The 19,442-nt window shown below is 42.8% G+C and overlaps 2 protein-coding genes across 9 annotated transcripts in view; one reads left to right on the forward strand and one right to left on the reverse strand.

The window, feature by feature from the left end:
- The window catches only part of XRCC3 (X-ray repair cross complementing 3), a 95,341-nt gene extending 92,370 nt beyond the window's left edge, over positions 1-2,971 (reverse strand). The window contains exons 1-4 of one of the 7 annotated variants that reach the window (XM_083439123.1): positions 2,692-2,971; positions 1,505-1,672; positions 484-1,172; positions 289-383 (exon numbers count right to left, since the gene is read on the reverse strand). In XM_083439123.1, the coding sequence (XP_083295249.1) occupies positions 289-343 (55 nt within the window). In that variant the 5' untranslated portion in view covers positions 344-383; positions 484-1,172; positions 1,505-1,672; positions 2,692-2,971. Of the gene's footprint in view, positions 1-288; positions 384-483; positions 1,173-1,504; positions 1,766-2,460; positions 2,478-2,691 lie in introns of those variants that run through there. The other 6 variants (XR_014510790.1, XM_083439125.1, XM_083439122.1 and 3 more) reach the window with 6 other exon arrangements.
- Positions 2,972-3,103: 132 nt separating this feature from the next.
- Positions 3,104-19,339, forward strand: ZFYVE21 (zinc finger FYVE-type containing 21). 2 transcript variants are annotated; one of them, XM_083440030.1, is made up of 8 exons: positions 3,119-3,333; positions 5,627-5,677; positions 7,093-7,261; positions 8,345-8,420; positions 10,099-10,190; positions 13,615-13,668; positions 17,442-17,584; positions 18,611-19,339. In XM_083440030.1, the coding sequence occupies exons 1-8, from the start codon at positions 3,202-3,204 to the stop codon at positions 18,644-18,646; spliced, it is 753 nt and encodes a 250-aa protein (XP_083296156.1). In that variant the 5' UTR covers positions 3,119-3,201; the 3' UTR covers positions 18,647-19,339. The 2 variants fall into 2 exon arrangements, with proteins under 2 accessions (XP_083296157.1, XP_083296156.1); XM_083440031.1 differs by lacking the exon at positions 13,615-13,668 and having other exon boundaries at positions 3,104-3,333.
- Positions 19,340-19,442: the final 103 nt, after the last annotated feature.

Here is a 19,442-nt window from a genome sequence, read left to right on the forward strand (position 1 = left end):
TTCCTGACAGTAAGAGCTGTTCGACAGTGGAATTTGCTGCCAAGGAGTGTGGTGGAGTCTCCTTCTTTGGAGGTCTTTAAGCAGAGGCTTGACAACCATATGTCAGGAGTGCTCTGATGGTGTTTCCTGCTTGGCAGGGGGTTGGACTCGATGGCCCTTGTGGTCTCTTCCAACTCTATGATTCTATGATTCTAAGAGACTTTTTAAAAACAACCCCTCTTTTCTTTATGCCTGTACAGTGATTGTGCGATGTGCAAATAAGAGAATAGGAGTAAATAGCCAAATTACCTTTCTTAATTGCTGCAATCACTCTGGGGTTCATGTCAAGCTGTTCCCAGTCCATTTCTTCACAAATGCTGAGCCAATATCCTGCAACACAGTAGCTATGGCAAGCATGGAGAAGAAAATAATATGACTATGAGAAAACGTAAGAAAGTTACTTCCCTAAAGAGTGATGTTAACCGCATCACTCCCAGATCTGACCATCACTTCCTCTTTCCTTTCAAGGCTGGTTTCTATGCACATGTAAACAGGGCATGCTCTGAAGGCACATGAGGTCACTATCTTGATGAAGTTAAGCAAGCCAGGGTCTGGCCCAGTGCCTGGAGAGACCTCCTGGAGACACAAGTATGCCAACTTGAAGGTGACTCAGAAACTACAACTAATCCAGAATGCGGCAGCTAGACTGGTGACTGGGAGCAGCCGCCGGGACCACATAAGAAACACTGGCTCCCGGTACGTTTCTGAGCGCAGTTCAAAGTGTTGGTGCTGACCTTTAAATCCCTAAATGGCCTCTGTCCTGTAGGAGCGTCTCCACCCCCAATTGTTCAGCCTGGACACTGAAGTCCAGCTCCAAGGGTCTTCTCGGTGCCCTCCCTGCGGAGCACCCTCCCATCAGATGTCAAGGAGATAAAGAACTACACAACGTTTAGAAGACATCTGAAGACAGCTCTGTATCAGGAAGTTTTTAATATTTGACATTTTATTATGTTTTTATATGTGTTTGAAACCTCCCAGAGTGGCTGGGGCAACCCAGTCAGTTGGGCGGGGCATTAATAATAATAATAATAATAATAATAATAATTCTTAGCTCCTTCATCCAGGAAGGACTTCTTCACACAGCACATATTTAAAGGATGCAATTTGCTACCACAATATGTTCTGATGGTCACCTTCTTAAGGTAAAGGTAAAGGGACCCCTGACCATTAGGTCCAGTCGTGACCGGCTCTGGGATTGCGGCGCTCATCTCACTTTATTGGCCGAGGGAGCCGGCGTACAGCTTCCGGGTCACGTGGCCAGCATGACTAAGCCGCTTCTGGCGAACCAGAGCAGCGCACGGAAACGCTGTTTACCTTCCCGCCGGATGTGCTTTTGAACTGCTAGGTTGGCAGGAGCAGGGACCAAGCAACAGGAGCTCACCCCGTCGCAGGGATTCGAACCGCCGACCTTCTGATCGGCAAGTCCTAGGCTCTGTGGTTTAACCCACAGCGCCACCTGGGTCACCTACTTAGATATCTCCAAAAGAGGATTAGATGAATTCAGGGAGTTTAAGGTTATCGGATCTGCTAGTCACAGTGCTTATATTTCCTCCAGTATAGGAGAAGGTGTTTCTTTGAATCCCAGTTGCTGTGGCTCACTAGCAATTAAAGTGCTATTGTGCTCATGTCCTGCCTGTGGTAGAAGCATAAGAAAATAAATATACAAAAACATATCTAGGAATAAATTTTGGATTGGGTTGCATACTTCTTGTGTCATGCTCTCGGTGTTTCAAATTAGCCACCTGACTCACCTCCAAGTAAATTTGTGGTCCTAAGCACTCTCTAGCCCAGGCATCCCCAAACTCGGCCCTCCAGATGTTTTAGGACTACAACTCCCATCATCCCTAGCTAACAGGATCGGTGGTCAAGGATGATGGAGCCCGAGTTTGGGGGTGCCTGCTCTAGCCTCTGCATGTTCTAATGAAGCCAATGAGGGTTTTCTCCTCCTGAGATTCTTCAGCATGTGCAGCAACTGCAGCCGATCAGGCATGCAAGAGAGCAAAATTCCAAAGGCCCCCAAGCAGAAGCCAAGGTCCTCTGCAACTAATTTTTTTTAAAATAATTTTTATTGAATGATTTTGTTACAAAAAAATAATACAACCATACTACCACTAAATATAATTAAGAAATAAAAATTACATACATCAATATTTAGTTTGTCATTTGTTATTTACCGTCTTATTTCCTCCCAAACATTCCATACAAAAACACATATGTGCAGACACCCACACACCCACAATGATAATAATGAAAGTAAATATCCCCCCCCCTTTTATCTTACAAAATATTTTCTTCAACTTGGACTTCCTGTCACGTCCCTTTGCATATATTTTATCTTACAATCGAACGTACACAGAACAATATCTATATAAATTTTCCAATACATTCTGAAAACATAATAAATCCTTAATTGTTGTCCACCTCCTTTTAGTTCCTTTATCACTCTAACGCTATCACGGAGTCAAAACTATTATTTTTGAACATATCTTCTATAACCATCCCATTTTTCTGCAAATTTTCGCTTTGAGATTCCTCTGAGTTTGCTAGTCAATTGAGCCGTCTCCACCAATTCCTGTAATTTGATTTAAATTGTGTGCTTTCCCCCCTTGTCCCTGAGGAACAACCACGTTACAACACGCGGAAACAACCTACCGCAACTGCAGCTGCAGCCGCACTCACGCATCGCCAGAGAGCAGGACCTGCACTGCAACTGCAAACCTCCCCTTAGCTGGCTATCGTAGCCCGCGCTGCGCGCGAGCCAATCCGGGAACGCTTCGAAGACCTCACAGCCAATCAGAAAGGGCGGAGAGTGTACCGTTTCCTGCAAACGTTCTCTTGCAAACTGCGCACGCGCTGGAGCTCTCCCCTCCCATTCCGCGCGCGACTGGCCTTCACGAGCCGACGGGATTGGCTCAGAAGAGTCCCGTCGACGGGCGGACGGGCGGGGACGTCCCTCAGCGCCTCCCCGCGGCGGGGAAAAACAACAGACCGAGGTTGGTGGGCGGGGCGGAAAGGACAAGGGCTTTTTGAAAGAGTTTCATTGGGCGGCTTGGACGCCCGTCTTCTGCCCAAGCAGCGCTGATTGGCGGGGGCGGCCTTGCCACGAGCTGGTGGCTTCGGGCGAGTCGCCGAGCGGCGGCGGCGGCGGCTGTGAGGCGAAAGATGTCGGGCCGGGAGGCCCTCGACGCCAAGAAGCTGGTCCGCTCTCCCAGCGGGCTCCGGATGGTGCCCGAGAGCCGCTCGGCGGTGAGCCCCTTCGGGCTGGAGGAGCCGCCGTGGGTGCCCGATAAGGAGGTAACGGAGGCAGGGCGGGGAAGGCGAGGCTCCAGCCGCTCCCCATAGCGATTCCCCTCAGAAATCCCGCCTGAGGAACCTCGGGGGAAGGGGAGACACCCCCACCCCCCCAAAAAAAACCCCACCATCCCTAAACTGGGCTTGGCTCTCCCTCGCCTCGCCCGCCTCAGGGTCTCTCTTTCCCCGCCTCGGCTGGAGAAGGAGGACCCTGCCCTGACAGCCCCCCGGTTGGGCCCTTCGCGGAATGTCCTCGCTTTATATATACCATTTATTCGGTTTATATACCGCCCTTTGTATCCAGAGGGCGGTGCACAGCATTAAGAACATAATTTACGAGGCATAATAATAATAATCAAGACATAATACAGAACATCACAATAGCGTTCCTGAGAGGTTGAACAAGCTGACCCTTACGGTCAACTCCAATTATGAAATATGATCACGGTAGCTTCCCTGCAAGTAGAAAGCCAGCGCCTTGCGCCAAGGTGTATGCTGCAGCTGGGAGCACTTTCGTGTGTGTGTGTGTGTGTACATACACACATTCCTTTCAGCATGAAATTTCTCTGTCTCTCTTTATATATATATATCTAGAAAAATTCCATGCTTAAAAGCATAAGAAAGATTTTTACCTTGGCTTTCGAAGCATGTGGGTAGTCTTGTCTGGACAAGAATGTTTTTAGGAGGTGCCGAAAGGAGTGGCAAGGAGTCCCTTAGAGAAGGTTTGCTGGACTCCAGCTCCCATGAACCCCAGCCACGGATGGGTGGAGTTGGGCATTCAGTGATGTCTGGAGGGTCATCAGTTCCTCATTCCTCCGCTTGAAATTGACGTGCTAGCTTTTTTTGTTTGCAGGGAGGATTTTTGTTGTGTGTGTTAGTGCGGCGAATGGGGAAGAGCATTCGGAAGCTAATAATCCCACCTGTAATCTGAACTCTATTCTGGTGGTAACCTGAGCTGTTCTTTTCGGCCACCTCATTCTGCTAATGTGTGTGGATTTGGCTGCCTCCTCACCAAGCACCAACTCTGAAATTACACGCTCCGAGTTAAGGATCAGCAGCAGTTTGTGCTGGGTGTGGGAGCTGATGAGAAGCTAGCACAGGAATCTAAAGGAGAGGCTAAGTAGCGGGTTATTTTGGCTGTGGAGTTCCTGAGAGAGGTGAGAAGCTGGAGGAGATGTGGTAACGGAAGGTCAGAGAGAAAACAGTTGCTGTAAATCAAGATGGGGGATGAGTGGAGCTTAAACCACTTTTCAACAAAAAGGTAGAAGGAGTGGTCATAATTTATTGACTCATGAGCAAGTCAAGACCTGAGAAAGACTGAAGGTAGAAGCTGTGGAGTCTCAGAAGTAGGTAGAAGTGGTGGAAGACCAGACAAGTCTTCTGAGGCAGCTGTTGCATCAGGGAACTGCAAGGCATGGGAGGATCAAGAGACAGAGCAACAGGAAGGTTGGGTATGTGTAAAGCAGTCAAAGAGGGAATGCCCAACAGAGATAATAAAGAATGTTGGTGAGGGAGTCAGGTCAAATGCAGGCCTCAGAGGAGGGTATTGAGGTGAGATGAGACATGGCTGAATCTGAGAGAATGCTGTTCCACGTTCAATAACAATGTCAGGTTATGCATAAGCTTAAATGGCTTTTTGAGCCTTGAGAACCCTTTGCACCTGGTTAGCAGAAAAATTGGCTTTTATCTTGCTTACAAAGGAATCAGGTTCCCCAGGAACTTCATGTTTATATGAGACAAAAGGATGTGTGAAATGAATTTATTGGTAATCACAGTTTTTCTCAGTATCTTTTATCGATAATAACAGTATCCATTGAGGGGTCTCTTAGAAAGAGAAGTCACAGGTAAACTTCATGATGGTTTGCATATTCCCTGTTGTAGTTTGTCTGCTTTGTGTAGTTGAATCTACCATATGGACTATTCTGTATATACAGCTCTAAAGCAGGGGTGGGGAACATGAACCTTAAGATGTTGTTGGACCCCTAAGTCCCATCAGCCCTAGCCAGCATGGCCAATTGTCAGGGATGATGGGAGTTGTAGTTCGACAATATATGGAGGGTCCTGGGCCCCCCTTCCTAGTTGTACTATGAAATCTTCTACTTGAAAAATAATGGGCAGATGAGGTTATTCTTTAAATACCTTTCAGTAATTCCAGTTCTAACTTGTGTGTGTTTTTCTACAGACAGGACTAGGACACAATAGAAGTAAATGCATATAAATATGTTGATGAAGTACTAAATGCATTCCTTTAGTTTTGGGCACAAGTCTTCCCATATTTTCCATTACTATCTTCTAGTGTCCCAGATGCATGCAGTGCAATGCAAAGTTTGACTTCATAACCAGAAAGGTAAGAAGATAAACGCAAAATATACACCAAAATATGAAACCTTGTTCTGAGGTAAAATTGGCATCGTCACTGGCCGTGATCCAGAATTAGGCATATGAATGTTACAGTTGGGCTGCTTTTGGGAGGAAAGGAGTAGTTTTCCCCTGAGCACTTTACTTATAATAGCTAGTGACAAAAGCCCCTCTTTAATTTTATGTTACGGTTTGTCCACCTTGAGCTGCTGCAGTATGACTTGTATTGAAGCTCCTTCCTATGTGCGTATTTCACTCACAGCAATTGTCAGTTGCCATAGTTTAGCAAAACTTGAATGAGCTGCAGTGAGCTTTGGACTTGTTCACTTCTCCCACTCCCAGAAAAAACATCCTCTTTCATGACCAGGAGAAGTTTGGAATCATCCCACTTCTCCTTACCTCTAGGCAAACTGTGGTCAGCACTATAGTTTGTTTCAGTTAAACTATAATGACTGTTAGCCACTGTCAGTTGAGACAAAGGGTTGTATTCAATTAACATCTACTCAATGCAGCCACTGACTAACTTGGGTCCATTTATTACAATGGGTCTCCTGAGGAAAGCTGTTGACTACAACAAACAAACAAAACAGAAACTTATGAATGCCACCTCTCAGCTGTGTAGGGAAATGAAGGGGGGGCATGAACCAGAGGTACATTGCAATGTCTTGATGTCTTATTAAACTATGGCTTAGCATGACACACAAATGTGGCCTTTACCTTACTACACAGTAACTAGTAAATATTGCCACAAGGCTGCCATCTTTTGCTATTTTTAAAATCTTGGAGTGGGCAACTTTGACACATCTTTCATCTATATTAAGCTTTTTTTTCAGACTTAAACATAATTATTCACTTTAAGTCATCCTGGGAACCAGTGCCCACTCACTTAGAGTGCTATATAGGATGTTCAGAGACTAAGATAGGGAACACACTGTAGCATATTACATTTTGACAATAGTTTGCCAGTTTCTGCTCTTCCCCTGCAGTGAAGTTGAGTGCTTAAACATGAATTTCACAGTGTTGACACTTCAAGCATGTTGAATGTTGCATGCTTTATCAGAACAGGGAAAAGGGAGAACATTTTAATGTTCTTGATAACTACAATTTCAATGAAGTAGACTTGAGAAGAGGGGAAGCAATTATTGTTGTGCATTATAAATCCGAAAAGGCAGCGATTCCTGATTCACCTAGATCAAAATACACTTTTCCATAGTTTTCATTCTGACAATCATTCTGGCACTCTTTAACTAGGCATCTCGAGGCTATCCCCTCCATCCCTCAAACACTGCATACTATATTTATCTCTCATCTGCGTTTCAGTCATATGCTAGAACCATCGGTTTTAACACAAAGCTCCGACTTTGCTGATAGTTTTTCCTTTGTTTCTCCTTGCCCTCCCCCCAGCACCACTGCAGGAGATGCGGAAAGTGCTTTTGTGACAAATGCTGCAGCAAGAAAGTGCCTCTTCCTCGTATGTGCTTTGTTGATCCTGTGCGCCAGTGCGCCGAATGTGCTCTCATTTCTCAAAAAGAAGCAGAGTTCTATGACAAGCAGCTCAAAGTGCTTATGAATGGTAAGTACTAAGCATGGGCTGCCCATAGGCCAGATTTTTGCTTTTTTTGCTGGGCATGGGAAATTAGAGTTGACTTTGGAGTTTTGTATCTAGCATGATAAATGACAGTGTGATTTGCTGTTTGATTCTGTAGAATTCGTACTTAACTATCTAAAAGGCAGTATTTAAAGGTCTGTTTTGGGCAAATAATAATCATCTGCTTTTAAAAATAAATGGTTATAATATCAGAAAGAAGGCAACCTTTAAAAAAAAAATATGGTGCTAGATAAAAATGCATTCTCTCAGTTTGGGAATCTGTCTGCAGTGTCAGATCATGAAAATGGCAAATCTCAGTCCTTTTATAGTGGCAAACGGCCATGTTGCTCTGTCAATATTATTTTTCTTAGAAATGTTCTTTGACACTTTTTAATGCCTATTCTGTGTGTTCAGCTTAATTTGACATTCAGGAAACCATACAAAGTCAGCAACAAGCACAGTGAATAAGGATGGCATGTTCTGCATGTGAGTTTGAAGGATGATTCTTATGTAATAGTGTCCCTTTGTACATCATTCACATTTCAGTATCTAATGCGCACAATTCTTGCCCAAAATTGTAAACGTGCAAAATAAACCTCTATCCAATGTAGAAAACTTTGATTTCAATTTGTGCAGCATTGTTTCAGCTCTTTCAGAATATTTAGATTAATAGCTAAAGAGCATTCAGCATAAAGAGAACAAGGGATTTCTTCTTATTAATTTACACTGGAATAGTAACCTGCAAGTCACTCTTTTAAGTGCAAAAAGAAGGTATATTTTCCTAAGCATAATGTAGTCAGAAACGTCCTAGTTCTTCTGAATGGTAGCTTAAACTCCTAAATGACTTCATATCATATATTATTATATTTCATTAATCATGATAGAACATGCTGTCACTGCTTTTTCACTTAAAGTAGATCTGAGAATATTTAATAAACCATGAATTCATAGCTACCTCAATAGGCAGGTTTAGAACCAGATCTTTCAAGGTCATTATCTTAATTATAAATTCTAGGCATATTAAGTGCATATTTTCCTTTTCCCCCTCCCTGTTTCCTGGATATCTAGGTGCTACATTCTTTGTAACTCCAGGGACATCAGAAAAGTCAGAGATGATGGTTTGTCGACTTTCCAACAACCAGAGGTGAGAAGTGTTCTTCATTGGCTACTAGGACTTGCTCAGCAGTTAGTCTTATTCTTCATAGTGCTGTTGCATAAGCTGCAATTCTAGATCCTTATTGCTCCCCAAGAATTGATTTTGCCAGTCTCTGTTCCAGCTGTTATAACAACCAGTAGTTTGGGCTGCTGAAACTAGCAGCACACTTCAGTTTGGTTTGGTTTGATATTGAGTAGCAGTAAATCTGTGATCTCTGAATCCATCCAAATAACAGCTGTCTCTGGGCAACTAATGTAGGCATTTAAATTGTTTTCAAAGTAATGCATCACATAACCGAAAGCATCAGTAAAAACTGGTTTTGAACCAGTATGGCACTGATAAATAAGTTTCAGTGTAAAGTTTTGAATGTACAAAAGTAACCTTGGAGTGAGGTGGGAGGGAAACTCCATCTGGTAATTCAACCTGATTAATTGATATCTACAAGCTCTTTTCATTACAAAAAAATCTAAGCAGTTTCACAATCTCCCACATATCTACAGCATCCATTCTTTCTTTTTGTGTATTTGGCTGCATCTTTCTGGTGACTCCCATGCATCATTCTTGCTGTAGATTCTGGGTGCAGTACCATATCCTAATACTCTAATGCAGTGGTTCCCAGTTACCTAAGTACTGTGGGCCCCCTGTTTGCAAAAGCCAAGCCATGGACCCCCTGTTTGATAACTCTATGGTAGTTTTTGTTATGCAAATGGTGCTACGGATCCCCTGGGTGGGTTATATGAACCGCCAGTTGGGAACCACTGCTTTAATGGATCGCTCACTATTTTTACTCTTATCCGTGAACTAGAGGAGCAAACATTTCAGAAGTGACCATTAACCAAAATTTTATAGCTCATGGACAGTCCCACTGTTGTTGGCCTAACCCGAAAGTAATTTCTACTGGAGGACAATCTACCAGATGGGTAGATACTGCCATCTATCACCCATAGGATTGCAGTGTTGAGGAAGTAGATTGCCTTGCATTGGGCAGACTCCAGGCCAGAAGTTGCTCTGATAGGTCAAAGACACACAGAAAAATGCAGGAGGAACACAGCAATGCAAATATCCATGTAAAACCAAATAGCAATTTGCCTGTCCTGTGCTTTATTTGCCAGTCAGAGACAAGGTAATAGTGCAGTCAGCAAACCAACCTTAGACAGCTACCCTACCCACACAACCAGGGTAGGATCTGATGGTAATCCTTGATGGTAAATTCATAGAATGTGAAGAATCACCTCCTGCACTATCTACCATTTCAAGAGGGACCTGGACACGAGATGGAAGGAATCTGGTGGAAGGGACAGCAAAATTCACTGCTGTTCTATATAAACAAATTTCCTGCACATAGCCTTCTGCTGGCATGCTGGTTTACTAAACTAGAGCTGTTCTCAGTGACATGTAGTTCCTATATTTGGGGGTGTTTGTGTCAAGGCAGTTTTTAAATGAAGGAGCATTCAGTCATGAGCCCCCTACTTGCAGACTGAAGTAGTGCAGGATAACCACCTAAGTAACAGTTGAACCTAAATCTAATGATCTTTGCCATGCTTTGCCTATCTAAAAAATCAAGGGATCTATATTAGTAGAACATGTGCTTCTTACCAGTGTGACTGATATGCATTGTGAGCCCTGCAGATTGACATATGGTGGTGTTCTCCTCTTTTGTGTGTAGATACCTATTTCTGGATGGAGAGAGCCATTATGAAATTGAAATTGCACAGATTTCTACAGTCCAGATACTTACTGAGGGATTTACTCCTGGAGGTAAATCTTGTACAGAATTAACTGATGTTTAACCAGCAGCTGGTAGTGTTTCGGCCTACCCTGAAGACAGGGATGTTGCTCTGTTACCTTGATTCAGGAAGCCTAGCCCAGTGCTTTTTGTACATTCGGAACTCAGTCCTTTTACTGATGTCCAATTCAGTAGAATTCTGGCTTAACTTAAGTGCAGACAAAAAACAGTTGGCTATTTATTCCAAATCAGTATATGAATTTTGGGTCGATCCCTATAGTTCACTGCTTTTTAACTTCCTTTGTTGTCTTAGGGTTGCCAGGTCATAATGCTCCATTGACAGTAGAAGCTACAAGTAGCAGAATCCCCCTATCCAGGTCTGTATTCCAGACCTAGTAGCCCTGTTCACTCCCTCCATTGCTTTGTTCTTGTTAATAGTACATGTCTCAGTCGTACTTTCTCTTTTCTTAATTTATTTTTATTTATTAAATTTGTATACTGCCCGTTATCCATAGATCTCAGGGTGGTTCACAACATAAAACAAGAACAAGAACAACAAAACCACAAACCAATAAACCCTCATCTCCTCACACCCCCTCCCACAAACATATTTTAAAGGCCTGGTTGAAGAGGAGTGTTTTCATTGGCACCTAAAGGGGTATTATGAAGGTGCCAGCCAAACCTCCCTGGGGGGAGCGTTCCACAAATGGGGAGCTACTGCTGTTTTTGTGTTGCCACCCTCCTGACCTCTCATGGGAAGGCACACAAAGAAAGGCCTCAGACGATGATTGCAGGGAGCTGGTAGGTCCATATGGAGAGAAGCAGTCCTTTCTCATTGGCTAGATGTCTCCATTACCCATTTTTTCTCTCCCTTTATTTTTCAAGCTACTGCCTACTTTGTCCCACTTCCTTTTTGCCATCCTTCCCTTTACAAACCTTCCTAGAATTCCACATTTTCTCTACCCACAATAGACTTCAGTGAGGTTTCTGCATAGCTCATTCTTGCTTTCAGTTCCTCTAGCCTATTTCTATTTTTAACCTTCTAAATGGGTCCTTCCGTTGCCTAGTTCTCGACTTTCCTTTAACTCCCTTGCTTTTGAGTTCCATTCCCTCACTTTTTGTACCTTCTGGGACTTTCCCCAGTCCTCTATATGAAATGTAAATTCCAAAAAACCTTTAACTCACCTTTCCCCCATATAAGCTGAACAGGAAACAGCTTTCCCCAAGCAATTAGAGCCATCACACCAGTTCTAGATGCTTCACTGCCTGGAGAAGAACTGACTGCTTCTTTTCAGAAGGCACTTACCTCTGTATTGTGACGAGGTTGTAAATGGAGATCATAATCTTGAAGCACCTACTGCAAAAAGTATAAGGTATAACTGACTGGCAATGGTTAACACAATGGCAGGCAGTTATAGCATCACAGAGAGCATGTTGACTACAGTGGATGCTCTGGTTGCGAATGTGATCCATGTAGGATGCACGTTCGCAACCCGCAGCATTTGCAACCCGCGGGTTGCGATTTGGCACTTCTGCACATGCGCAAAGCATGATTTAGTGCTTCTGCGCATGCGCGACCGCTGAAAACCAGAAGTAACTCATTCCGGTACTTCCAGGTTTCGGTGGTCCGCAACCTGATGCAGCTGTAACCCGATGTATGACTGTATAGGGCATTTGTTCGCAGTCTGTGACAGGCTGCTAGCAACTTAGTTTCCATGTAATCTGGAAAAAAGTTTCTAGCCCTCATGACTGCAGATTAATATAATGCCAACAGATGCTGAAGGATTGGAGGTGATGATCTTTTCTTCAACCTTTGTGAGTTGCTTGCACATCAAGATATATTCAACTGTTAGCTTTTGGGTTTTCCCATTTGTGAGTAATGAGCGTATTAAAATGCATGCATTGTTTGCCAGGTGTAGGATCTGATATTTGTCACGCTAGATAAGTTCACTAAAGTTATTCTCCTATAAATGTTTTAGTACCCTGTCTGTTTATGCATACATGAATTTTAGAATCATCTCTTTTCCTTGCAATTGCTTAATGAAAAACAAGAGCAGAGCATATTTTAAAAATGTAGCCACAGTTGTATCATTTTGTTTCATTGCTGAATCTGATTCTTGGATTCTTGCTGTCCAAAGACATGACATAACCACTTTTTTGCCAAAATTGACAGCTGTTTACAAGACTGTGCAGGGTCTTGGAAGTGAACATCATAACCTTCTCCTCTTCTCTCTCTCTCTCCTCTCCCCCCCCCCCCCACCATGTGACAGTATAGATCATTTCTTAGCATTAGTAAAGCCTTCTTGTTTTTATTTGCCAAAAATATAAAAGCACCCTTACATAGCTCTCATAGAATTCAAACAACCAATTAGGATTCATTTCAAAGCTTCCCGTTATTTGGCCCCAGACGAAGAAAAATGCAAGTCCACATTTCACAAAGCACAGACAGTCTGATGATTTTAAATCTTACTTTATTAGGTCTTCCTCTGTGTTTTTTAAAAAGAGATACAAACAGTGGAATGCTTTGCAAAATGCAAAGCAGGCAATTTGTTGTGAAACTGCTGGTTTAAGATTATTCAGTAAACAATGCACTGAGCATGCCCAGTGGGTTTTTAAAAAGAATATGCTGCAAATTTGGGACTCTGAGTCACCATTTGGATGCCTAGAAACTGCTTCCAGTTGCCAATAGCAACTGGGTAACTTGCTAAAAAGCAGTGCTGACAGTGTTAATGAAAAATATGTGGGTCATAATGCACCTAAATTTCATGGTGCTGCTATTCATGAAATATTTCTGTTTTGGTGGATCTTGGGCTAATGTAGTGAGTAAACATTAGTAACAAAAATGAATGCTTTCTGATAAGCTTTAAATTGGAGATGGTATAGCCTGCTTAGCATGAAGGAAGAGGCAGGGAGAAAGAGAGAGAGGGTTGGACCTGCTCACTTTTGGCTGTTGCCCAATTCCTTGCCAATACGCCCCTAGCAGATTACTCCTTGGGGAATATTGCTCTAAACAGGTTGTCCACAGCTGCTCTAAACAATAGGCTGCTCATCACTGTCTCCATCTGTTAGATGTGTTTGATGAGATGGCTATGTTAGGGCAAACTCTGAAAAATGTCACTATCCCAGAGACATGTCAAATTCATTTGGGACCTGGCTGAACTTTTACATTCTTGTAGTTTTAGTCACAGAAAAAAGAACAGAAGGTGTGGGACAAAGGAGCAAAAGTATAGTAAGATTAAGGACTAGTGATTCAAGCGGTATTTCTTTCAGTAACATTGATTGTATTTATGCACACCTCTGGCCTGTATGTTTCTTCCAAATGCTTTAATCCAACTGCAATCAAATCCTTTAATACTTTGGCTGTGTATGAAATCTTCCTTTTAAAACTGAACACTTTCTTACTCATTTTTCTTGATTGATCTTTCTCCTCACTGCTTGCCTGCCTCCTTGATGTAGAAAAAGACATTCATACTTACACCAGCCTCTTGGAAAATGAACACATTATGGAAGGTCAGCACTGGAGCTCAGTTTCTTCTAAGCATGCTTTTTGTAGCTCCCGTTCAATGCATGTTTTCTGCTGCAGGCTTTAGGGCAAATGTACTTGGGTAGGGTGGGGGATTAGTGCTCGATTTAAAATCCATCTATTGTCTGATGTTCTGGAGAAGGTTAAGTCCCCTTTTTATATCCAGCTTGAACCTGTTCTTAAAAAAATACTGTCTGGCTCAGCTATCAGCCAACCTGTTCATATTCTCCTCCTCCTTTGACAGCCAGGTTTGGACTGAGAGATATTCCATCAAAGAAATGAAAGGTAGAGAAATGGTAACAGCCTTGACTTGAACATGATGGAATAGGGTACAAACAGAGGGTACAACCTCTGTAATCTCACTGGAATGGACCACAGAGGCTGTACTTTGTATATCGGCACACATTGGACCTCCCAAATGACTAGGAATAGGTGCCTTTTGCAGGGTTTTCTTCCAGTGCTGTGTGTGTACCTGCTTATTCATGTCCATTGGAGAGATTTGTTTTTCCTGTTGTTGTTTTTTAAAGGGGCCATGACACCTCTCTGAAAGGAGGTTTTAGAGTTGTGGAATTACAACTCTAATTACAGCGGGTGGTGCTGTGGGTTAAACCACAGAGCCTAGGACTTGCCGATCAGAAGGTTGGCAGTTCGAATCCCCGCAACGGGGTGAGCTCCCGTTGCTCAGTCCCTGCTCCTGCCAACCTAGCAGTACGAAAGCATGTCAAAGTGCAAGTAGATAAATAGGTACCGCTCCAGCAGGAAGGTAAACGGCATTTCCGTGCGCTGCTCTGGTTTGCCAGAAGCGACTTAGTCATGCTGGCCACATGACCCAGAAGCTGTACGCCGGCTCCCTCGGCCAGTAAAGCGAGATGAGCGCCGCAACCCCAGAGTTGGCCACGACTCGACCTAATGGCCAGGGGTATTTAATTACAAGTGAGATGAAAAGAAGCAGGAATACTGGGGAACGCTTTCACGCAACATGCCTGGCCTGGATAAATGTCAACAGTCCTGCAAAGGACACATGCATTGCAACTGTAAGCCTTGTAGATAGTTTCAACAATGGCCTTCTGTTGGATGGGGGGGGGGAGAGCGATGTGGTGGGCTCCTTAGCTAAGCCTCCATTATGGTTGCCCTGTTGCATATGGCTGCCACCGCACATGTGAGAAGTAGCAAATGGAGTGGATATTCTAGGCCCGCCTTCCCCAACATGGTGCCTTCCAGATGTTTCTGGACTACAGCTTCCATCATCCCTGATCTTTGGCCATGCTGGGTGAGGCCAATGGAAGTTGGAGTCCAGAAAAATCTGGAGGGCAGCAGGTTGAAGAAGGCTGGTTTAAGAGCCATCACTTTTAATGCAGTGAATCAGTATAGCTGTGTTTTTTACGCAGGGGTATTTAGAAGCTGGTTGCGTGTACCCACCCTAGTAAGTGTCAGATAAGTTTTAAAATGCTGCAGTTTCATATTATTTGAAAAATAGTCTTGAGAGACCAGCAGAGCTTCCTTGCTGTTATTCAGAAAGCACAGTAAGCAGTGAACTCTGATCCATGGATGATTGTGTGTCCTCTCCAAATGTAAACTAAACTGCTGTTCCACAAACCGCTGTTTGTGCTCAGACAAACCTTGTGGATTTGTGGAGAGTATCGCAGGTCCAGATGTCTGCCCTCCTAGTTTTTCTCATGAGTCATGTTGCCATTCTGGAAGAGTTTCTGCATTTCCTCGCTGGTGCCTAAATTGATTGGGGATTCCGTTTTAACCTATTTTACTTGGGTGGTAAAGAGAACTAAAAACTCCACTACAGTGATCTTATATGCTGTACAGTATAAATATTTCAAAGCTTTTTTGAACTTTTTTTGAGGGGGGGGTAATCCAATAAAGCACACTTAGAATGATTCAAACTTAGTTTTGTTTAAGAACTTATTTTTATTGGAATACTTAAAATGTTTAAAGACATCACGATTCAGCAGCATGTACTTGGCTTACTATGGGTAGACTGTCTGCTCCTGGAAGGAATCCATCAACAGAATGGTAGAGGGAGGCAATTTTTGGCAGTTCTCTCCCATCTCCTCCTAAATAGGCTTTGATGGGTTTGAACAACATTGGATACTAGTCGGTTTAAATTTTAAGTGGAAAAAGTTGCAAGGTATATTCATCTTAGCATGATCAAGCTGTGCATTGGCTCTGTAGCTATTTCTTCGGTGTAGGCATCTGGAAAAAAAGTTAATTAGAATTTAAAAACTTGTCCTTGACTGCTATTGCATGATGCTGCTACTTTTGTTATGAAACACAGCATTTATGGAAACTGGAAAGTTTTTCACAGAAAAATACAGCAACTGATAACTTTCCAGAATGGGAAAAATTTCCTTGCTACATCATTGCTCATTGCTGAGTTAATCAGGCAGTGGCAAGACCATCTGCTCCCTGCTCCCTGCTCCCATCCCTCTCTTTTGTCTTTTCTGGTTCAATGTGACTTATGTAACCTGCTGCTGAGTTTGCTTGCTTGCTGTTGAATCAGGTCAAACTCTCTCTGCCTTTTGCAACAATATTAAACAAGTCAAGGCCTCGGCACTGTGCATGTCGCCCCACCCCAGAAACTGAATAAATTAATCCAAGCAAAATTCAAAGAAGCATGACATTATTATTATTATTATTATTATTATTATTATTATTATTATTACTATTTATTCTGCCCTATACCTACATTGGGACAGGACCTTTGCTTTGTGGAAATTCTTCTGATACAAAGCAAGCCATAGAATGATACTGTGGATGGAAGAATTCACCAGCTTCAGCTGAATCCTGATTTAAGCCCCAGGCTTGCAAACAAACAAATCAGACCTCAGGATTCCAAATATGTACATTAATACATCTGATCAACTTGTATAATACTTATTGCAGAATTGACAGAGTGGGAGCGAAGAGGGTGGTGATGCCAGTGTTTTATAATCCAGAGCCTTTACACACACACACACACATACACACCAATTCCTTTTTTCAAGTAGCACTGCCTTTGGAATACAAAATACAGAGCAGACTAGGCCTAGTCTGTTATGTACAGCGTCGGCTCTGCATTTTAGTGCCATTTGCAGAAGGTCTGCTAATCTGCAGGACGAAAGATGGTGTGAATCTGGAATTTCATTTCTGAACTGTCTCGTTTGATTGTTTGAATCCCAATCCTCTGAAGCCAGAAATTTTGGGGAAAGCATTCAGTGGTCCATGGATGGGACTGTTTCACCATCTCCATCCATGCTTACAAACCTCCATTCCTTCTAATATAGCAGGAGTCAGTCCTTCTTCCTTCTGGTCACCTTTGGCAAATAACATTCCACTGAATACTGACACCTAGTATGCAAATACAGCACTTCAGTTGGTGCTGTGGGGTAGGGTGGCTGTTTGTTTGCCTAACACAGTTTAGTGCAGAACTCTTAGACTCACCAAACACACATTCCTCAAACTAATGTTCTGTATAGTGTGTACACAGGGTATTGGAAATACACAATTCCTCTCTGCTCAGCATTAAGCATGTTAACAAGAGCCCACATAACAGTGTATGTAACTCAGAGCTAGGAGATTGACATACTTGCTCAGCCACAAGCTTTTTTGCTTGTGGTCTTTACCATGTCACTACTCAGCCTGGCTACCTTACCAAGGCTTTTAGACAAAAGTTGTATGGGTTGTAGCACCCCAGAGTGGAGTCACTCCACTCTGTTTGAACTAGAAAAATGATTAAACCTTCTTTTCAGTGGTTACTTTTTTCCCTTAGGAGGCAATACTCGCGCTACAGGTATGCTCCTTCAGTACAAGGTACCAGGGTTGGAGGAACTGAGGCAGTTTAGATTTACCGCTGGTGAAGACTTCACTTCCAACAAAAAGCTATCGGCTACTTGGCTAGCAGCCATGCACAAGGTAACCAGTTGAACTGCTGGATCATTGTCCTCGTGTGTCATGAGCAGGAAATTTTTTTGGCTCCGTGTGGTGGTCCAAGTATCAGGGAGTGGGGCAATCAACCTGACAATCACATGGCGGCATTATGTTGCATGATGTCGAAATCCCTTGCTTGGAGCAATGTTAAAATAATTGGGGGGGGGGAGAGAGAGACATTTCAGAGAGCAGTTTGCCAAACTTCTCTGAAGCTCCTCCCACCCTTCTTTTAACATCACTTCCAGCTTCAAAGAACAGAGGGCTTTTACCCTTTGCCCCATAGCTGATGAGTGGAGATTTAGAGCCTGCTGCCTTGGCTGCACAATCCTGTTTGTTGCATGAAACAGGGTGTGTAGCTATTGCAGGATTAACTCCCCCCCCCCTTGCTCTATGTGGTTAGATGTAGAGGAATCAACACAGAACAGTAGGAAACTGGTTCGTGTGCTTGAAAGCAAAAGGTGAACGAGTGTTTAAGGTGCAGGGTGTGTGTTTTTGTTAAAAGGAATGTACAGTGGTGCCCCGCAAGACGAAATTAATTCGTTCTGCGAGTTTTTTCGTTCTACGAGTTTTTTCGTCTTGTGAAGCACCAATGTGTATTGACGGTTTCCCATAGGAATGCATTGGCGGTTTTTTAAAAAAAAGGCGCAAGACGTTTCGTCTTGCGAAGCAAGCCCATAGGGAAATCCGTCTTGCAAAGCAACTCAGAAAACGAAAAACTCTTTCGTCTTGCGAGGCATTCGTCTTGCGGGGCACCACTGTAATAGCGAAACAACTTCAAACCATTTCTCTTAGGAGAAATATTCTAGAACTGCTCATTGTTCCTTTGCCCAACTGTGAAATCTGTTATAACATACCCTTATTTCTGATTGTCTTGATCTTTGCATTTTCTAATGCATTGATAAATACTCAGTTCAGCCTGTGTAGATGTTCCAGAAAGACATGAGCATCTAGTTAAAGCTGAGTAGTACTGCTTTGCTATCAGCATTTTCCCTTTTTTCCCTTTCATTGCAGGCAGCAAAACTTCTTTATGAATCTCGGGACCAATAACAGCTTCTCCAACTTGAGGGAAAAGATCAGCTCTAAGAAAAAGCTTCTTACTATTTGCTAGTTGAAACACAGTAATAAGTATTTGGTAATAGGAATCCCCCACCCACCCTTTCCTATCCCAGACGTGGTTCATCATGTGAGCACTGGCCAATTACAATGTGAGTATTTGACCTATAAGTATTCACTTTAGTGTGCAATATGTAAACAGATTATTAATGCTTTAAATATAGCCTTGCATCTATGACTTTATATTTTGTTAAATCTTGTCTGCACTTAATATGTAAAATGAAGTGTGACCTGCACTACTGCTAAGTATATAGCACAACTTTTTTGTAGTACAAATTATGTATACAGTGTAATTCATTTTTAAACAAGGAAACAAACTTTATTTGATGCTCCAGAGAATAATAGCTTTTCAGGTGTGTAGATCTCAGGTTCTTTTTCTCCTCATATCCAAATGATCTATGGAAATTTGCCTTAGATGTCATTTTATAGAAGCTACTCTTTCTTGTGGGGGATTTGTATCATGAGATAAAAACTTTCTTTTTTGTAAAATACAATTTACCAAATACCACAATTTGTCCTGTGTAATCTTTTTGAATGAAGCTACTAGCAAGACTGATTTTTGAAGTTTTATATTCATGCTTTTTGTGGTAATTCTAGCATTGGCTAATAAAGCCTGATTAAACACTATGAGCGTGTCTGTGGTAGTATTGCTGTTGACTATTGCACAAGGGTTCATGCCGGGCTCAAACTGGTTACTGTGTAGACATGAAAGCAGAGGCAGGTACATTCA

The sequence above is a fragment of the Podarcis tiliguerta genome (genome assembly GCF_965153285.1).
Source record: "Podarcis tiliguerta genome assembly, chromosome: 1".
NCBI classification, from domain to species: Eukaryota; Metazoa; Chordata; class Lepidosauria; order Squamata; family Lacertidae; genus Podarcis; species Podarcis tiliguerta.

Coding starts and splice junctions, on each gene's coding strand:
- ZFYVE21 (XM_083440030.1), top strand. CDS start 3,202: ATGTCGGGCCGGGAGGCCCTCGACGCCAAGAAGCTGGTCCGCTCTCCC. Junction 10,191..13,614: donor TGAGGGATTTACTCCTGGAG/GTAAATCTTGTA, acceptor TCCTTGATGTAG/AAAAAGACATTCATACTTAC. Junction 13,669..17,441: donor AAATGAACACATTATGGAAG/GTCAGCACTGGA, acceptor TTTTTCCCTTAG/GAGGCAATACTCGCGCTACA.